The 21,689-nt window shown below is 34.9% G+C and overlaps 1 protein-coding gene and 1 pseudogene across 1 annotated transcript in view; one reads left to right on the top strand and one right to left on the bottom strand.

Moving 5' to 3' along the window:
- Window positions 1–21,689, bottom strand: part of MALRD1 (MAM and LDL receptor class A domain containing 1) — a 544,472-nt gene that overhangs the window by 314,070 nt on the left and 208,713 nt on the right. The window contains exons 25-26 of the mRNA XM_074324842.2: window positions 16,402–16,649; window positions 12,418–12,709 (exon numbers count right to left, since the gene is read on the bottom strand). Coding sequence (XP_074180943.2) covers window positions 12,418–12,709; window positions 16,402–16,649 — 540 coding nt within the window. The remainder of the gene's footprint in view (window positions 1–12,417; window positions 12,710–16,401; window positions 16,650–21,689) is intronic.
- LOC141568537 (ubiquitin-conjugating enzyme E2 E2 pseudogene) lies at window positions 5,048–5,299 on the top strand (annotated as a pseudogene).

Below are 21,689 nucleotides of genomic sequence, written 5' to 3'. Positions count from 1 at the left end.
GTTGGAACACCATACATGATATCAACTCATGATGAATCAGAAACCTAAATATAAAAGCTAAAGCTCTAAAACATGAGAAATCAGAATATGTTTGTGACCTTGGTTAAGGAAAGATTCCTTAGAGAGGCATAAAAAACAGCAACTATTATAGAAAAAAAAGTTGATAAATTGGAATTTCTCATCATTAGGTTACATGAAATAAAACACTCACTGAGAGAAAAATGCAATACATATATATGCTGATACATATATATCCATATATACATTTGTTATATATTCAGGATATATATATCCTGAATATATAACAAATGTCTATAACTCAATATGAACATACAAGTGGATAAAAAATGGAAAAAAAATGCTTAAATAGATACTCCATATAGGAATATATACAGATGCGAAATAAGCACAAGTTAAAACCATCAGGGCAAAGTAAACTGAAATCACAATGAGATATCATTAGATATGCAATAGTATTGCTAAGATTAAAAAAACCAGACAATCCAAATATTAATGAGGACGAGTAGTAACCGGCAATCTCATACATTGCTGGTGGGATTATAAAATGATACAATCATTTTTGAGAATTGTTTGGTTGTTTCTTATAAAGTGAGACATAACATCTGCCCTACAATCAAGCTCCAGATATTATAAGGAGAAAGTATTTCTACAAAGGGATGTGTACACAAATTTTCATAGCAGCTTAATTCACAACATCAAATAATTCGAAACAACCCATTTGTTTATGAAAATAATGAATAAACACATTCTAATATACTCACACAATTTTTAAAAACTAGTGATCCAATCAACAATATGGATAAATTTCAAAATCCTCTCCTGAGCAAAAGGAGCCAGACACACCATGAATGGGAAGCTCAGGCAGATCTAATATATGGTGATAAACATTAGAACATTGGTTTCCTCTGACTGAAGGGATACGAGGCAATATTACTGACAAGGAAAACAAGGAAAATTTCTGGGGTGATGGAAGTGTTCCAGATTTCGATGTGTTTTGGGTTACACCAGTGTATGCATTTGTCAAAATTCACTATATTTCATAAAGAAACTCTGCCCATTTCACTATATCTAAATTATACGTCATTTTTAAAAAGGAAAAGATGAGAAGATCCAACATAAGTCTTACCATAGATCAAGAAGAAAGGAAAGCCTGCATTAAAGCAAAAGCAATCAATATTCAGACATAAAGCTTAGAATGTTTCAGAACTCATGAAGCATATCACTCTCCAGATTCAGAAAGTTCACTGAATCTCAAGCAATATAAATTAAAAGAAGCCTAACCTAATTTACATGATTTAGTAGATAACCAGAGGGAAAAAAGAAACTCCTAAGAGCAGAGGGAAAAGGACATTACTTATAAAAAAAATAGCACTTAGATTAAGAGCTGATTTTGTGATCACAATAGAAGCCATGAGACAGTGGAAAAATGTCTGTCAAAAACATGTATCAGAAAATAATTGCCAAACTAATCCTGTACATCCAGTAAAACCACCTTTCAAAGATTATTTTGAGATTAAAGCATTTAATCTAATTAGAACTTAGAGATCATTAAATAAACTTCTTATAGATGTATTTCAGAAAGCAAGAAAATAATCTCAGAAGGAAGATCAGAAATATAAGTAAAACAAATTAGCAAGAAAACTGAATCTAAAAATTTTAAGCCTTTCTCCTTTATTAAAATATTTTTAGATAAAAATATTTCAAAAAGAGAATGTGTATTTTGATGCACAATTTTATATCATCAATTTTGGAATTTTAATTGATATTCTGATTAGATTATTTTAATTTGGTTAGGTTATCTATCTTTATGTTTGTTAAAGCAGACAATGTCCATTGGAAAGCCCAACTATCAGTTTTTTAAAAAATAGCACACAGATATCCTAATTGCCAATATTCTTTCCACAAAATGAAATGGTTCATGTGGAAAAACTCCTTAATTTAAGGACATTTTCTTGGAACAACGATATAGTTAAAAATTAAAGTATTTTAAATAGAATATCTCTCCACTATTACATAAGTAGGGTACAGCCAATTGGCATTTCAAGTGAAGCTGAAATTTTCCAACATATAACAACATTCATTGGGACATGAAATATATCTGGTTTCACACAACCATATTTTTCTTCCAAGGGAAATGTAATCTGTGTTGTTTCATTTATACTCAACCATTTAAAATAACTTCTTATATGACCTTTCTTGATTTTTATTTAAGCAGAATATATTTTGGGGACTCAAACAGTAAAAACAGTTTAATTTTAGCTTCATAATCAGGTATCAAAGAGCATCCGGGGAACACACGCACCTTCCTATGCTGGAATACTCTTTGATACCTGACTGGCTAATTCCCAAGCCTCCTTCTAGTCTTTGCTCAATAAACCTCAGTGGGTTAATTTTTCATTGCCTGTGTTTATCTGTATTAGTTACATGATCTGATCAGACTTGGATCTATTACCATTAGAAATGACAAGCATCACTCAGCACTCAGTAATAATTGAAATATCACCTGCAGTTACCTAAAAAGAAGTATCCATTTAAGGGCAAAGCCTTAGAACCCAGTGACGTCTGTCAGTTTTATTTGCTTGTCTTCTTTAGACTAACATTACATGTTTACATGAACAAACTCACTAGTGAATTTCTCAATGACATATTCTAAGGGTTCTTCAACTGTTGTTTTTTTTTTTTCTTTTTTTTCTTTCCTTGTGTTTTGCCTTCTTCTTTTTTTTTTAATCTGCCTCATCAGAGCCAGATGTCCTTGGTCAAAATGTTGTATTATTTTCTCTTACATTGTAATTTCTTTTCTTTTTCATTTTCTTTACTTTCCTATTCACAATTATCTTCGACAATTTCTCTTTTCTCAGGCATTCATGGTTTACATTAAACAAAAACATGGCTATATATGGAAGAGACAGAAGAAACACATTCAGGACAAATGCACGATGCAATAATGGCTCCCGGTGCATTTGCTGCTGTGATGTTTCTGCTTACCGTAATGATACCCATGATCAATGCCCTCTGTATTGCCACAGCATGAAATTTTCAAAAGCTCTGTCTACCTGTTATATTTGGAATGCACTTGAGAATTTCTCTATGTAATACATTGCTTAATATTCTAGTGAGTTTTAGGTGATGTAAATATACTTTCCAATAAAAATTTAGTTCCCCTCCCCACAAAACAAAACAAACAAACAAACAAACAAAACCAATAGAGTAAGAAGAGATGCAGACATTCTATGAATTTCAGTATTAAAACCAAGAGGTGTTCTACTGGGAAAACATTAACTTGGAAAACATTCTGAGAAGTATGCCTCTATATTTAAAAATTAACATCTTTCTTCTTCCCATATATTGTGAATTCCAGTACTATTTATCTCCTTTACATTGCTTATTATGAATACTAAATACAATTGGCAAATTTAGCAATTAGATGTTTTGAGGTTTTGTGAGAGTAATTTCTTTGAGGGAAACAGGAAGGACAGAAGTGATCTGAACCATTGCTTTGAGCAATGAATGAAACATGACAAAGGAAAAACAGCAAGTAGATAATATGCTTTTAACAAATTTCTACTTATACACAGATTAATTTTATAATCTCCCCAGCAAGGGAGGGAAGTGGCAGAGTAAAACGGAAATAACTGAAAACAAACCATATGCCACGTATTGTTTAAAACACACTATATATTATCTCAATTATTTTTCAAATCACGTGGAAGGAAGCTCCAATAGTTCCATTTTGACAGACAAGAAAGGTAAGAATTAGAGAGATTAAGTAGATCAGGTGACTTATTATATAGGTATTAGGGTGGTGCAAAAGTAATTGTGGTCTAAAAGGTTAAAAAAATTTTTTTTGTAAAAACCACAATTACTTTTGCACCAAAATAATAGTAAGTAGTGCAAAGATCCAAGTTCATGACATTAAACCTCAAATACATGCCCTTTGCATCAAACATTGTATATAGGGTTCACAAATTTATAGAGCCAAACACAATCAGACAGATTTCCCTAATTCAAGACCTTCACTGAGTTGCTATGCCCACATTCTCATTGATAGCTAACAACTTTTAAACTACAGTCAAAGTTTTCAGGGAAATCAGTAACCTCAAAGAGTAGCTCATCCATTCAGCCCCCATTGCCTTATATACATTTTTAAAGTAAAATGTTACATCCCATGTTATAATCCCATGTTATATCCCATGTTATATCCCAAAATATATTTGTTATAAAACTCATATTTGGAAATAACTGTGTGGACTTAACACACACACACACACACACACACACACACACACACACGACTGATGCCTCTCATTATACTTAAGAGATTTTATTAAGTATCTGCCAATAATATAGAGAATATGATAGTGGCTGAATTTACATATGGACATTTAGAAGAGTAAGCTTGGTTGCCCTTTTCTTATTAAAATTCATTAAACAATTATTATTATCCATCATCACATAGCAATTAATAAAATTGCCATCAAAATAAGCTCTTAAGTATAACTTCTAGACACTTAATAATAATTTAATATTACTTTTGCTAATAAAGCCCTGATTCTTATTTGACTATTTGGAATCAGTGATTCCAGATTCAGTTCAATAGCATCTTCATGTGTGTGTGTGTATATATATATATATATATATATATATATATATATATATATATATATATATACACACACACACAATTGGCAAATTTATTATATATTATATATGCCTCCCCTTGTCTTTTCTAATTTAAGCTATCGATGATGGGATTGTTGGACTACATACATGAATACAAATGAAAAGTGTGCATGAACTACAGTCATTTCCAAAAGTTTAATGTATGTAACCAGTGCTTATGGAACATAATGTCATTTACCCTTCTTCAGTCTATGAAAGTTCCAAGTGAAGTGTTTTTGCAGTAATGAGAAATTAAGAATCATTAAATATTTGGAAGACACACACGTTATTCATGACACATCAAAACTAATTAGAGAGCCTGAGCTGGAATGGTCGGGGATGGTGGTGGCATGCTGAGAGATCTAAAATGTCCACCGAGGCACAAAGATTTGATGACAGTCCAAACAAGAGTGGAGGAAAGTCTGAGGTAGGCAAACGTGAAAGTGTTCAGCAAGAACCAGAAAGAGAACAAGTTCAGCCCAAGAAAAAGGAGGGGAAAATATCCAGTAAATCAGCTGCTAAATTGTTAAATAGTGCCTAAAGAATTCAGAAGGAACTTGCAGAAATTACACTGGACTCTCTTCCCAACTGTACAGTTTTGGTCAAGATGGCAGAATAGGCAAATGCTGTGCTTACCTTCTCACATGACCATATCAAAATTACAACTAAACTACAAAAAATCTATCACTGAGAATTGCCTGAAACCTTGCTGAACTGAAGCCCTACAACTAAGGACATGCAGAAGAAGCCACGTCAAGATTGGTAGGAAGGAAGGGCAAAGATGCAGAACGGGCTGATCCCACACTTTCAAGTGATCATTAAAAATCAGAAGGAATATCTCAGCTGTGGAAGTTCACCCTGAAAATGCAAGGATTCCCATCAGCACACAAAGCTCCCCAGCCCAGGCTTCCAGTGCCAGGGAGAGAAGTCCCCATAAACTTAGGTTTGTGAAAACCAGTGGGGATTGTGGCTGAGTGAGACAGAGAGTGACTGAAGTCTCAGCTGCTTCTCTTAAAGGACATCACACAGACTTACTCTCTGATGAAATCATTGGCTCTGAGTTCCAGCTCTGGTCCAGCAGCTGGAGAGGCAGCAGGGACATATGGGGGGAACTGAGTTGTCTAACTTCAGGATGAGGGCTGGAGGGGGAGCTTTCTCATGAAAAGAGGAGCTGGCAGAAGCCATTGTTTCTTTGTTCAGCCCACCCCCTTCCCTGCATGCAGATGCAGGCAGCCACCATATCTGAGTCTCCATCAAGCTGGCTGACACCATTGTTTCACCATGCCCTATTGAATCTGAGATCCCACCCCACCCAACTTATGGGAACACCCAAGCTACTTCCAGTGGATTTTTCATATAAACCATCTGCCTTGGCTCAAGCTGCAGACTTTCCTAGGGTCTCTCAAAGGTTTGCAAAACCCAGACAAGCAGCATCTGGTTTAAGCATGTCCCATACTTCTGGCTGCTCAGCCTGGCACCAGCAGAAGGTGGTCTTGGTTCACATCTTAGCCTCTCAAGGCACTTCCAAGCACAGCAGAGGCAGCAGCCATCTGTGAATTGCTTTGTGGCTCCTGCCACGTGGTCCCGAGTAGGGCCTGGGCTGTGGCTAAACTTGACATGCAGTGGGTTCCCTCCCAGGTGGTCCTGGGGCTGGCATCCCCAGTGGCAAGCTTCAAAACAAGCTGGAGCATCACACAGCTGCCTCCAAGGATTACAGACCCAAGGGGAAAGTTGGGCAGGCACCAGAGCCCTTTTGAGGAAAGTCCTGCTCTGTAGGGTGAGCCCCTGCACAACAATACCTCTACTGTAGTTATAGCCCGTCCTCTCAACCAGAGAGTAATTCCCTCCCATTGACATGCAAACAGCAACCAAGGCTCAACTACAACAGGAGGGCACACACAACCCACACCTGGAGCACCCACCTCAGGTGGCCAGGAAGACTGTGCCACGGAGCCCCACAGCCCACCTACTACATATGGCCACTCTACTAAGACCTGGAAGCATAGCAGGGCTACCTAATACATAGAAACAAACACAAGGAGGCAGCCAAAATGGGGAGACAAAGAAATAGTCCCAAATAAAAGATCAGAACAAAGCTCCAGAAAAACAACTTGACAAAATGGAAACAAGCAATCTATCAGATGCAAAGTTCCAAACACTGGTAATAAGGAAGCTCAATGATCTCAGGGAGAACTTCAACAAAGAGATAGGAAATATAAAAATTTAGATAAAAAAGAACCGGTAGGAAATAAAGAACACAGTAATAGAACTGAAGAATACATTACAGAGAATCAACAGTAGATTACATGAAGCAGAGGATCGAATCAGCAATTTAGAAGGTAGCAGAAAATACCCAATGAGAACAGAAAAAAAAAAAAATGAGGAGAGTTTAAGGGGCCTTTGGGACAACACCAAGTGTACCAACATTTGCATCAGAGGGGTACTAGAAGGAGAAGAGAGAACAAGGAATTGAGACCGTATTTGAAGAAATAATGATGAAAAACTTTCCTAGCCTGGTGAAAGAAATAAATATACAGAGAGTCCCAAACAAGATGAACCCAAAAAGGCCCACATCAATACACATCATAATGAAAATGCCAAAGGTTATAGACAAAGAGAGAATCTTAAAAGCAGCAAGAGAAAAGCAGTTAGTTAGTTACCTACAAGGGACCTCCCATGAGACTGTAAGTTGATTTCTCAACAGAAACTTTGCAGGCAAAAGGGATTGGTATAAAATGTTCAATGTGATAAAAAGAAAGGAGCTACAAGCAAGATCGTCCAGCAAAGCTATCATTTAGAATCAAAGGACAGATAAAGATCTTCTCAGACAAGAAAACCCTAAAGGAGTTCATCACCACCAAACCAGTATTACAAGGAACCTTAGAGGGGCTTCTTTAAGATGAAAAAAAAAAAAATCTAAAATATGAATAATAAAATGGCAATAACCACATACCTTACAACAATTACTTTAAATTTAAATGGATTTAATGCTCCAATCCAAAGATGGGGGCACTGAATGGATAAGAAAACAGGACCCTTACATATACTGCCCACAAAAGACTCACTTAAGGTCAAGAGACACACACAGACTGAAAGTAAAGGGATTGAAGAAGATATTTCATGAAAATGGAAGTAAACAAAAAAGCTGGGGTAGCAATACTTATACCAGACAAAATAGATTTTAAAACAAAGACTATAACAAAAGACAAAGAAGGACCTAGTAATCCCAGTTCTGGGTATTTATCTGAAGACACCTAAATACTTCTTTGAGAGGATGTGTACATCTATCATATGTTCATTGCAGCACTGTTTACGATGACCAAGATGTGGAGAAAGCCTGGGTGCTCCTAAATAGATGAATGGATAAAGAAGAGGTGGTACATACATACAATGGAATATTAGCCATAAAAAAAGAATGAAATCTTGCCATTGGCAAAAACACAGATGGACCTAGAGGGTATTGTGCCGAGTAAGTCAGACAGCGAAAGACAAATGTCATATGATTTCACTTACAAGTGGAATCTAAAGGACAAAATAAACACACAAAACAGAAACAAACTCATTGGTACAGAGGGTTTGCCAGATAGGAAGGAAGTTGGTGGTGGGTGAAAAAGGTGAAGAGATAAGAAGTACAAATTGGCAATTACAAAATAGTTATGGGGATATAAAGTAAAGCATACAGAATATAGTCAATAATATGTTAATAACTATGTATAGTTTCAGGTAAGTACCAGTCAGGGGGATCACGTCTTAAATTATATAAATATCTAACCATGCTGTGCACCTGAAATTCATATGCAATAATATTAAATGTCAAAAAACAATAATTAGAGAGGTTATCAACAGATGATAAGACTGGATGATTACCATGTAATGTAATATAATTATGTGTGGGTGATCTCTGAAAGAAAATTTTATCAAAACAAATCGAAGAAACACATTCTTAAATAAAATGCAAATAATAGGCTTACCATCAAATATGTATGCCACCTAAGGAATACTGATAAAGATGCTCCCAAATATAGGATTATATAAAATAAGTTGATTTTATTGAATAATGGCCTACCATATACCAGCCGTGAGACTAGGCAAATTGCATAGGCAATTATTTCTTTTTATTCTTAAAGGCCCAAGAACCTAAGAAATATGTGATAATCTGTCGTAGCTGACGAAACCAAGTCTCAGAGAAGCTGCACAGAACATAGGTAAGAAGAAGGGAATCTCAGGTGAGTAGCTAGTCCAGTAGAACCTGCTACCTGTGCTTTCACATTTGGCCTCGGGGTATGTTTCTACGTTTCTATTTAAATAAGAATAGAACTGCGATGCTTGGGAATTCACCAATTGCACCCCATCAAATGGAACACCACTGTCAGGGAGAGACCTAGTGCCCCAAAGTTTCATTTTATCACCTATGCTGCCCAGTTGGGTGGCCAGTCTTGGTGACACTCATTAGCCATGAGTGGCTACTGAGCAACTGAAATGTGGCTAATCCAAATTGAGCATGCTGTGCGGTAAAACATACACTGGATTTCAAGACTTCATATGAAAACAACAATGCAAAATATCTTATTAATATTTTATATTGCTTGTGTTGACATGATAATATTTTTGACATGCTGAGTTAATGAAAATATATTATTAAAATTAATTCCACTTTTTTAAACATTACTACTAGAAAACGTAAAATTACATATGTGGCTTACATTTGTGACTCGTACTTCTATTAGATGTCCATGATATAGGTGAATAGCACCAATTTTCATGAGGATCAAAGGAAACAGTGTGGCTTTTATTTTGTTCAGGATACTGTCCCCAACATACACATATATGCATATACCAGCGGGGCCACAAAATGTATTCACATCACTTGTATTCATCTTTTGTTATCGGTATATACTGAGTATTACAATTTTAATACCATTTTTTTTCCTTTCTTAAGATGTGTACAGATTTTTTGGTACCCTCTGTGTGTGTGTGTGTGTGTGTGCGCGTATATGTATATATACATATATATGTATATACACACACATATATATATATCCAGTGTGTGTGTATGTGTGTGTGTGCGTGCGTATATATGTATATACACATATATATACATATATATGTGTACATACACAAACATATATATATATCCTGTGTGTGTGTGTGTGTGTGTTTGTGTGTGTGAGCGCACATCCTTTAAAATGTCAGAGACTCCAACAGAGTCCTGTGAACTTATGATGAAGTCATACTTTTTCGGAAATATTTCACAGTTCAAGTCTAAACAAAGTTTAACTTTTCACTTTTATTATTCCAGTTTCTGGAGGCACGGTAAAGGTATCTCAAATAATGTCATCTTAATAATGAGAGAAAAAAAAAGGTATCTCAAATAGTTTATAGGAATGTTAACTCCATGTGCATCTATTTTTCACCTGCTGCATTTGAACATAGGTATCACAGCTGAGATAGGTATAAAAACATATTATTTCATCTCAATGTTCAAAATGCTACACATAATATAAATAGAGGCTTTTTTTAAAAAAACTCTTTCTACTATAGCCACTCCTACCAGTTATCATAGTCTATATAAATAAACACTATATTTGCTTCTTGGCTCTTTCTGTATCCTTTCTTTTTATGTTTGTTTTCTGAGAACTTTCAATATATGTTCATTTTGGTGAAATTTTAAACAAAATAATATTCAAAGTGGTCCCAGCTTAGCTCCCAGTTTCCTTTGTAATATTATCTCAGATACTTGGTGACACCAGCTGCCTGCTTCAGCCAGTTACCCCCACATTGTCCACCTCCATAGCCGCATGGCGCCATCCCTCCTCTGTCTCCCACCCTTGGGCCTGCCTACATACTCTCCCCACAACCGCTGCACCGTCTGGTCCGCTCTGCTCCCACATGGCCTCTCTGTCCTGCACACTGGAGGAATCCTTCCTTCCCATGAGCTCCCAGCATGGTCCCAACTCTTGTAAAGAAGTCTTAAATGAGATGCCCTCAAATGAGATGTTTTCTTCATCTTCTTGGCATCCTCATAAAATTTTGCATATTTCTCCTACCACTTAATTATATCATACCTAATATTAGTTATCTGAGGTGTTGCTTCTGTTTCCCCTTACAACTGAGTTTCTTTAAAAGCTGAGATCCTTTTTTTTTCATTCACCAAAAAATTTCACACATTATCCCAAGTATCATAAGTATGTACAAACAACTTTAACATTATTAATATGTGCCCTAATTAACAATTGATAGGTATTTTGTACCACTTTGTTGATCCTTTTGATTTTTCCCTTTGGGAGTTTTTAAAAAGAAACTTTATTTAAGATTTCACAGGCTTAAGAATTTAAAATTCCCAATAAGAATGGTTTATTCCTCTTGCATCCCACTTAGTAGTTGCTCTTTGAAGTTTGGAGTAGTGCAAGTAAAATCTGGCTCCGTCACTACTTAGATGCTATGAGATTACTTCTTATTATGATAAAAATGACTATTTAAGTGATCAAACCTGTACAAGAGCTAATATACCTGCCATCCAAAGATCTAACAGAATGGAAAGCAAAGCTTTTCTCAAGGAAGTAAAGTAGATTAGTCCAAGGCTTCTGAAATGCTTGTGCATTAAATTCTCATGTGTGTATTTATTCGTCATCAGTCTTGCAATGTTCATTTGCTTTCCTTTGTACTATTCTGTGTAGTACTAGTAACACATCAGGCAAAGAGCCTGTTTAAATAGTTGTCATATATGTGTGTGTGTGTGTATATATATACACACACACACATGCTATATATATATATACATATGCAATATATATATACATATGCATATACATATATGCATATGCATATATATACACACACATTTTTTTTTTCCTGTTAACCGAATTAAAATACTCCCTTTGAAGTGAATGGGGAAGTAAATGAAGAAATGGCAATCTTCCCCATGTCATCTGCCATCTTAAAAGGCAAAGCAAACAAATTCATTCTTTTTAAAGCATTTTGTTTTCACTAATTATGAGAGAAATAATTTAGCTACCAAAGAAACAGCAAGTTTGTTTTCTATGCTAAACTCATGGTTTAAATATTAATAGATGTCATATTATAAACTGACAAAATTTGCTCTTTTGTCATTTTAATAATATATATTGCATTTATTTTCATCTTGTGCCTCTAGTATATTATATGCATTAATGGTACTTGCTCTTACCACTTCTTACGACATTGTCTCTGTATGTATTATACTGCACATTTACCAACTCAAAATATTAATATACTTCTTTAGACAAATTACCAAAAGATAGTTTACGTTAAAACAGTAAAAGGACACATTCAATCATCTAAACCATTTAAATACATGAACTCGACCATTGAAATTGGAATGCCCACTAGTCTAACAAGAATAAAGTAAATAGCACAACCACAGTAATGTCTAATTAAAATTGAATAACTTTGCTCTTGATGTTCTTATGTTTCATTAAAAGTGAATTCATATTTGTTAAGGATTAAAGTCTTCTCTTATTTTATTGGTCTAAGAAGAAGCTGACTAAATAAACTCAGAAACTGGTAAACATACTGAAGCTTAGAGAAAATTCAGAAAACAATTTGAGAAAAAGCTTGAAAGATAATTTTAGATTCAAAGACTTTCTTTTGTTTATGAAAGCAGTAAATTACTAATTGTTTATGTCATTCCTTTTCCATTCCCTTTCTTCTTTCACACCTTCCACCCTGTAAAAACACCAAATACCAATTAAAATGTACCTGTTGGAAGAGGCGCTGGTAGTTCTTCTTTCATGAAGTGATGGGATGACAGACAACTCTTCGTAAGCACAATATCATCCAATGCGATATCACCACGGTGTCCTTTCCCAACTCTACCTTCAAATTTGAGTTGGAAGTCCTCATCGCCAGACAGGAACAGTTCTTTCCGCTGCCAGAAATTGCCTTGTTCTACAGTGAGGTTAAGCAGGACCTTCGTTTGGTTTGAGACTGATACCTGGATCAAGGTGAGGGCCCCAATGCCGTTTCCATACATGTGATAATGAAAAATTATCTGTAACCAAGAATAGGAATATTATATATAATTACTATAATTAATTCCATTTTATTTTCAATCATATCATATTACCCTCTTCTTTATTAACAGATTCCAGATGGAAAACAAGATCTGTATGTTCTATTGCTCAGTGAGTACTCTAACACTGAGTGAAGTTAGGCCAGCCTTAAATCATGTGTTGCTATATATGGAAGACAGTACAATACAGATCAAATAGAAATTTAGTGGGGAAAAAATGAGCAGAGTTTACTTTTTTTCTGTGATTTCTCAAAGCAGATTCCTCAATAAACATTTAAAGTCCACTATCAAAGGAATAAAATGTGAATAAAAAGTGATGCATTATACAAAAGAGACTTTTCATGATTAAGAAATAGCAGGGATTAAAGACAATCATTTTCAATCTCATGAAACTTAAAACATTTCCTTCAAAATAGCAGAGTACTGTATTGCTTATCCCATCACATTCCGGCACTTGAAACACATTTCAGTTCTACAAGATCCTCAGGGCTCCACTTTATAGAGCAAAACCACCAGAACAGCAATTATCCAAGTTTTACTTGAAATGCTAGAAATATGCTTTAAAAGAGCAGCCTTGGGAGTTTTTTTCTGAGTGAAAATGAATGAAAGTATTTTCAGGGATTGACATTTCAGTGTCTCAAAGATGGAGTTGACCAGAATTTTAGATGTTGTCACACAGATGGGGAAAGTCAGGGAAAATTCTGGAAGAACAATACAGATTAGAAATAATAGGAACTCAGAGGGTCTTTAGACTTTTTCCTTGTCATTTGTATGAATGAGGGAACACTGTAATGGGGAGTGACTTTCACAGAGAAAAAGACATTACTGAAACAATAGGAGTAATGGAAATCATACTCTGGTGAAATGAAAAGAAAAATGAATGTGTTTAAGGGATAAAGATTGTGAGTGAACAAAGTATGCAATGCATACTCATACTTCAAAGACCATCAAGAATAGGTAAGCCTTGTGAAGTGACTACTCCAATTTCCTAGCAGATGAAGTGTTATTCTATGATGCAAAAATATTTCTTCTGTTGATTAACCAATAAATGTTGGAAAATATGAGATCTGTGACCACTGTGAATTGCCCAGGGAAGGTTGGTGAAATCAGGGTGGCATAACTCATTAAAATGAGACACATAAAGGACCTGGGGCTGGCATCTCGGGTATGACTGACAGGAGGAGATGCAACTATGGGATGGGCACAGCACATGTCTATTTAGATCCCTTCTAGTCCCAGACATGATCTGCCCAGTGTTCAGACCTGTTTTGTCTTCTCATTTGTGCAGGAAACATGTGGCATATGTTTTAGGTCATGGTAGATAGGTATTTCCCTATCTTCTTGAGACCATTTTCTGAATGATGCTGTTGGGTTAACATGCAAACAAATATCTAAATACCTCCATTTCTACAGAGCATATTTGTTGACAACATAACCTAATCACAAGATAACCTGAGTGAATAAAAATCTGTTAAATATTGAATTCTTCTAAAGACCATCAGTGTTTTGGGATCATATGATAATACCTAATCTGAGTGGAAGTTTGAGGGGTCACTTCACATGGCATACCTATTCTTGATGGTCTTTTCACTGGAAATTTTAGTTACTCAGAGGTTTGATCTCTTCCCTCATCAATCTCTGCCTGCATCCCTCTCACCACCCATTTCTCAAAAGGAAGAAAAATATCTCCAATTTAATTTTTTCTCTTTGAAGGTATCTCACAAGGTCTAGTGACAGAGATGATTGCTGTGAAAATTTGGGAGGTCACTCTGTTTACCTGATAAATATATATTTTTATATGAGAGACGCAACCATTCCCAGCATGACCTTTCCTTACTTCTTTGTATTCAACCTATATCATAAATATTCATAAACTAGAGCATTCATCATTAATTTTTGACATTTCTTCTAGGCATACTTCATTATTCTCACACAGATATTTAAAACTGTGGAGACTACAGTCCTGGGACCAGGGTAAAATAGAGATAGATGAAGTCCTTGGTTACTACAGTATGAAAAACAAAATCTTTTGAACATTTTCAGAGGAAGAATCTAATTAAAAAAGCTTAGAAGTCAAACTGGAGTTATATATATTTTATGTTTAATTTTCTTTCTAAGACTAGAACTAATTTGCAATTTTCAGACTACCTGTGGATATAAGAGATAAATTTATAGACACTCAATATATATATAAAATCTTGTGTGTCTGTGCTTCATTTTTGAGACAGTATCAAGTAATTTGGGAGACAGAAAAAAAGTAAAAATATATTTCATTAAAGTTTAATATAATTCTGTATGATTTGTTATATCTATTCTATACAGGATATACAGGAGAGCTGACTGAGTTCTCTCTCTCAAACTCTGATCTGAACATGTCACTTTCTTGCAGAAAAATCTGTGAAACGGGGGTGGCATAACTCCTATCAAATGTGCCTGAAGAGATAAAAGAGATAAGATTACTATCTTAGAGAAAAGCTATGAAATCAACTTAAGCACAGACAGGAAAACTCCTGAGACAAACTAAAGGTTTAACATGTATTAAGACTGTGCAGTGGTAGGACGTGAAGGATGGTCAGGCTGAAACGAAGAACGAGAATATGTAGTAAGTACAGCTACAACTGGGGAGCCTTTGAGAAAAAATTTAATATGTCTCCTCCCCAGGGTTAGAGTTCTCTCTGTTATGAAAACAAGTACACGAGAACATTAGAATTTGAAGACAATAAAGATTGAAATCATGCTATTGTCTCCCAGGCCGATTCTTTGATCAGCTAGCAACTTTGTGGATATAATTTGCTTTACATCGGTGCTCAAACTTTGGGGGACATACCACTCAGAATCCATGTGTTCAGATCTTATTGCATTTCTCATTGTAAATATAAATAATTGGTACTATTATTTATGTATCAATCTCTCATAAGCAAGATTCTTGTGAAGTCATCTCATATATAAATTATATGATTTATATTAAATGCAAAGCTAAGTTTAGTTCCTAACCTAGCTGACTCAAATCCTTTGTGGAATAAAAACAATCAAGCAAACAACAGACAAAGTAGAGGAACCTGGAAATACATAATCACCATATGAGGCTGTTTGGCCCAAACATTCATACAAACTTATTTATACTGTTAACACTCTACAAAGCTTTTCTTCAAACTTCCACAGGATAATAACCAAACCATTTTTTATTCCTGCCTATAGAAATTATTCTACATTTTTAGGGCCAAGTTCACTTTTCTTTCCCATGAAGACGTCATCAACCATTTTATTGTAGCCCCAACAATTTCTAATATTAATTCTTGAGCATATTTAACTATGTATATCTCATTGTTGGTCTTGTTTCTGATGGTGAAATACCCATAATTCCAATACATACTAAAAGTCTTGAGTGGAAGCCACTAGTTTTTTTACTCCTTTTGTATTATCCATGGTTATGGGTGATAACTATGAAATTTTCCAATGGTTTCCAAAATTCCAGTATCTATGGAATTTATCCATAAATTCTTCCAACAATTCTAACAATCCTCCCCTCTCTTCCTTACTTCACCTTCTCTCTCCCTCACACATCCCAACTTGAAAAAATTCAACCATATTTTTGATCTGGTCCTGACCATTTCATTTTCTATATTTGACTCCATCAGCCATTGCTCAGAATATTTCTGCTTTTTCCATACCTTGCAGTTTTTGCTTCTTCTACTTATGACGGGGCTTGAAATTCTGGCTGCTCTCATGGGCTGCTGAGGGAACAAGCTCTTTATGAAGATGTAATGACCAGACGAATTTCGCAAGGTGTGATCAGCAGCTGGCTCTGTGCCCACAACAGGCATGCTGCTGGCTTTCAAATTCCAGTCAAAGTCATCGTCCTGCTCCTGCTCCCAGGAACAAAGATCGAATTCAAAATCGCAGCGCCCCCTGGCGGTACCTGGACAATATTTCCCAATTTATGGTAGAGAGAAAGGAAATTAGCTGACTTTAAGGCATGAAATCCAAAATTACAGAGATCATGTAATGTTGAAAACTTCACAATATTATATTGACAGACATTAAAATAGAATATTCCAGTTTGTTACACACAGCTATTCCCATGGCTTACATATGTTTATTTCTCCCCAAATCTGGTTCCCCGTCTCAAAATCAATGACAAAGTATTTTGGCATTTCACAGTTTCTCCTCCAAGCATCTATTTGATCAAAGTGATTTATTTCTTCTCTCATCTTTGCCTTTCAGGTCTTGGTAGGGAATTTAGGAAGTTTATTATTCTGCAATACAGTTTGGCTTGGGAAATGCTGCCTAAAGCAAAAGTTATTAATCATTGTAACTATTTTATAAACATATCCTCATTTTAGAAATGAGAAAATTGTGAAACAAAAAAGGTAAAAAGTGTAATAATTTGAATTAATTTATTATAATAAGTTGCTGAAATTAAATATGTTAAGTTGCATTAAGTACCAACTAAGTTGAATTAAATACCAACTATTAAATACCAACTAGTTTATTTTAAATTACTTTTAAAATATTTTATTACTAACATCACTTAAGTTTTTTCTTTCATTTCCAAGACAGTAAGAATTATTGAGTTCAATAATGTCCTTATTGATTTTCTGACTGCTGGTCTATCCACTTCTGATAGAGGGGTGTGGAACTCCCTAAACATGATAGTGGATTCATCAATTCTCCTTGAAATTCTATTAGTTTTTGTCACATGTGGTTTGATATTCTGTTGTTAGGCACATAATGAACTGTCATGCCTTCTTGGACAACTGACCGCTCCGTTGTTATTTAATGCCTCTATTTATCTCTGATAACTTCCCTTGCTTTGAAGTCAGCTGTCTGAAATTAATAGAGCTACTCTTGCTTTCTTTTGTTTAGCGTAAGCGTAGTATATATTCTCCCATATGTTTATTTTTAATCTATAAATGTCTTTATATTTAAAGTGGGTTTCTTGTAGACTACATACAATTGAGTCTTGTTTTTTTGATCCACTCTGATATTTTCTGTCCTTTAATTGGTGCATTTAGACCACTAATGTTCCAAGTGATTTTTGAGAGAGCTGGATTAATATCTACAATAGTTGATACTATTTTCTATCTGTTGCCCTTGTCTTCTACTGTTTTTTTGCCTTTTGTGGTTTTAATTGAACATTTTATATTATTCCATTTTCCCTCCTTTCTTAGCATGTTGGTTATATTTCTTTACTTTTTTACTGGTTGCCCTAGAGTTTACATTATACATTTACAAATAATCCAAGTTCACTTTCAAATAGCATTATACTCCTTCGTGGGTAATGTGAGCACCTTACAATAACAAGACAATCTTAATTCCTCCCTTCCACCCCTTGTACCATTGTTGTCATTCATTTCACTTATATAGCACTCGTAAGCATATTTATGTGTACATGTATGACACATAAACTTACAAAATTAAATACATTCTTGCTATTTCATTTTGAGCAAAATCTTATCTGTTAGATCAATTATAAATAAGAAAAGTAAGTTTTTACTTTATCTTTACTTATTCCTTCCTCATTGCCCTCCTTATTTTATGTAGATCTAAGTTTCCGATCGGTATAATTTTCCTTCTCTATAAAAAACTTAACATTCTTTTCAAGGTAGGTCTACTGGCAAAATATTCCCTCAATTTTTGTTTCTCTGAGAAAGTCTTTATTTCTCCTTCACTTTTGATGGATAATTTCACAATTCTAGATCATATTCTAGATTACATTCTAGGTACAAATTCTAGATTAAGATATTTTTTCCTCAACCCTTTAAATATTCCATTCCACTCTCTTCTTGCCTGCATGGTGTCCTGTCGGAAGCATGAAGGGAATTTCCTCTAATATTTGCTGTGGAACCTGGTGGAACTCCTAGAAGTAAATCTCACAACATTGTGATGGAGTCCCTATAAGTGGATCTCCTGAGTTTTTAATTCTCAGGCTTGCTCACACTGAGCCTCCGATAATTCATCAATGACAGTTCAAGTTTTCCTACCCTGCTGCTGGTTCCTGTAATGGGTTCTGCTCTTGAGTCTCTGCTCTGGGAAGCTGTGACTCCCTATGTTCACCTGTCTGTCTCTCCAACGTTGGGGGCAGCAGCTTGCCCTGTGTTCTCCCCTCTCTTATTAATCCAAGAAGAGTTGTTCATATTTTAATCTGTTCAGGATTTTACTTGTTAGGACAGAGTTGCCACTTTCAAGCTCCACATATACAGAACTCGATAGTAGAGAATACACAAATGTCTTTTTATACATCTGCTGGTAAATTATAAAATGTAAGCTAAGATATTATAAAACCAAGCATTGTATAATTAAGAGGACATAACTTATAATTTATATGTTTAGAATACTTTCTATAGTCTCTATTTTTAAGTAAATAAGTATGATACAGCATAAAACCAGTAAGTGATTGATTTGACCATAAGTAAAAAAGTATACTGCTTACAATTCTTTGATAACAATAATTCCTTATTAAGGTGTGTTTAAATAGGGGCAGGGGGGTGGCTGATGAGGGTAAAGGGGATCAAATATATGGTGATGGAAGGAGAACTGACTCTGGGTGGTCAACACACAATGTGATTTATAGATGATGTAATACAGAATTGTACACCTGAAATCTATGTAATTTTACTAACAATTGTCACCTCAATAAACTTTAATTGAAAAAAAAAGAAAATGAAAATCTGTAAAATCATAATGATATGTGAGATGGTGTTCAAAAACTAAAAATACTTGAGAAAAACCTAAGTTTCAATACATCGATCTATATTTAAAGATTTATCTCTTTAAAAAACCTCATTTGAACAATTGCTCAAGTATTTTTAGGCAATTTTATCTAAATGAGAGTAGGAATGAGTCTGCCACCCAAACTCTCAGGGATCTGCTCTCCAGTGCACAGGCCCAAGGAAAGCAAGTAAACTTCGCAGCTGAAGCCATGGCAATTCCTGGATGAAGAATCTACTCTCTTCTGCTATGGAGGACTCGAAGAATTTCAAATTGTTCTAGACATAAAAAACTATGTTTTTCTATATGGATAGATCCTTACAATTGGCACAGATCAAATAAATTTGTTTAAATACACAAAATAATCTCTATGCTCTTTGTAGTTAGTAAGGTGGAGAATATGAAAGCACAGTTTTTACCATTGTTTCTATACCCTTTTAAAGCATTTAAAACTACTAAGATGAAAGCAAACTTTATCATAACTCCCAGGGAGGAACTTGACCATAAATGAAGACTGGCTTAAAATAATCCTTTTCAGCTTTTGAAAGAACTAAAAATGGATACATTTAACACAGCATCAGGATTAATATACTTTTAAAAATCATTTTATTTAACAGTCAGGCAAACACTCATTTCTAATATTTTCAGGGATGGAGAAATTTTTTCTGTCATAATCTGTTACCGAACAAATAGGGTGGCCCTTTTCTAACCAATTGCTAATTCAGTTTTAAAATTACATTTTAAACTTGTTTTGGTAATTTACTCTTTCCTAGAATAGACTGTAATTCTTAAAACGTCCTTTAGTTCAAAATACTAAAGTTATCCTAAGTATTTTTTCAGAGGATTGGGAGATAAATCACATTAAAACAACATTGAACCTCTGCTCAGCATCTTGTTCAGAATCTGAACTGTTGTCTTAGTTAAGAATTCTACAATGCATTCATCTATCGAAGGACATTTTGGTTGTTTCCATGTCTTGGCCACCGTAAACAAAGCTGCAATGAACATTGGAGCACACGTGTCTTTATCTCTAAATGTTTTCAGATTGTTTGGGTAGATACCCAGGAGAGGAATTGCTGGGTCATATGGCAATTCTATTCGTAATTTTTTGAGGAACCTCCACACCGCCTTCCATAACGGCTGCACTGGTATATATACACAATGGAATACTATTCGGCGGTAAGAAAAGATGATATAGGAACATTTGTGACAACATGGATGGATCTTGAGAGTGTAATGCTGAGCGAAATAAGTCAGACAGAAAAAGCAGAGAACCATGTGATTTCACTGATATGTGGTATATAAACCAAAAGCAACAAAAGAACAAGACAAACAAATGAGAAACAGAATCTCATAGACACAGACAATGGTTTGGTGGTTGCCAGAGGGTAAGGGGGGTGGGGGGTGGGGGGTGGCGGGTGGGAGATGAGGGTAAGGGGGATCGAATATATGGTGATGGAAGGAGAACTGACTATGGGTGATGAACACACATGATGTAATACAGAATTGTACACCTGAAATCTATGTAATTTTACTAACAATTGTCACCTCAATAAATTTAATTTAAAAAAAAAAGAAAAGAAAAGAATTCTACAATGAAGTGAAGTAATTCAGTTGCCCCTGTATTAGAGACTTGAGCAGCCCTTGAGGAGTGGGTTATCATACAGACCAGCATCTAGAAAGGCCAGTTGTATAAAGAAATAATGTGTGCTGCTGAAAAACATTTCATTTGTTTTTAAAAATCATACAAATGTTGCCAAATGAATCTCTATGGTGTAAAACATATTTTTCTTTTGATACCTACTACAGTTTTGAACATATGTTTCCTCGGAAAGTTTAATTCTAACATACAAATGGGGAAAATACAGTAAGCAGGCATAAGTTGTCTGAATATCATATCAGTGTAGTGAGATGGAACAACTTAAAATTTCATATTTTGTATTTCCCATAGGTGCCAGGTGAGAAAACAGCCAAAACTCTTTTGTGAGATGACAATTCCTGGCATTTCACGGAAAAATCAATGCCAGTGCCAGACAGGTGTGTCATCAGGAAGAAAATATTCACCTTTGTCTACAGCTGTATCATCAATCAAACTGTTTTCTACCTTTCTAAATGCTATAATTTTTCCATCGATCACTATCTTCATAAGTATGAAATAACTGTTACACTTTTAAAAAAAAATAGATATAATTTTGAAAGAACAAAACATAATTCCTTTTAAAATCTGACCATCAAATTCCTAAAATTA

The sequence above is a fragment of the Rhinolophus sinicus genome, chromosome 1 (genome assembly GCF_057876585.1).
Source record: "Rhinolophus sinicus isolate RSI-liver-muscle chromosome 1, RSI-T2T, whole genome shotgun sequence".
NCBI lineage: Eukaryota > Metazoa > Chordata > Mammalia > Chiroptera > Rhinolophidae > Rhinolophus > Rhinolophus sinicus.
This window is presented reverse-complemented; position numbering and strand designations above follow the sequence as displayed.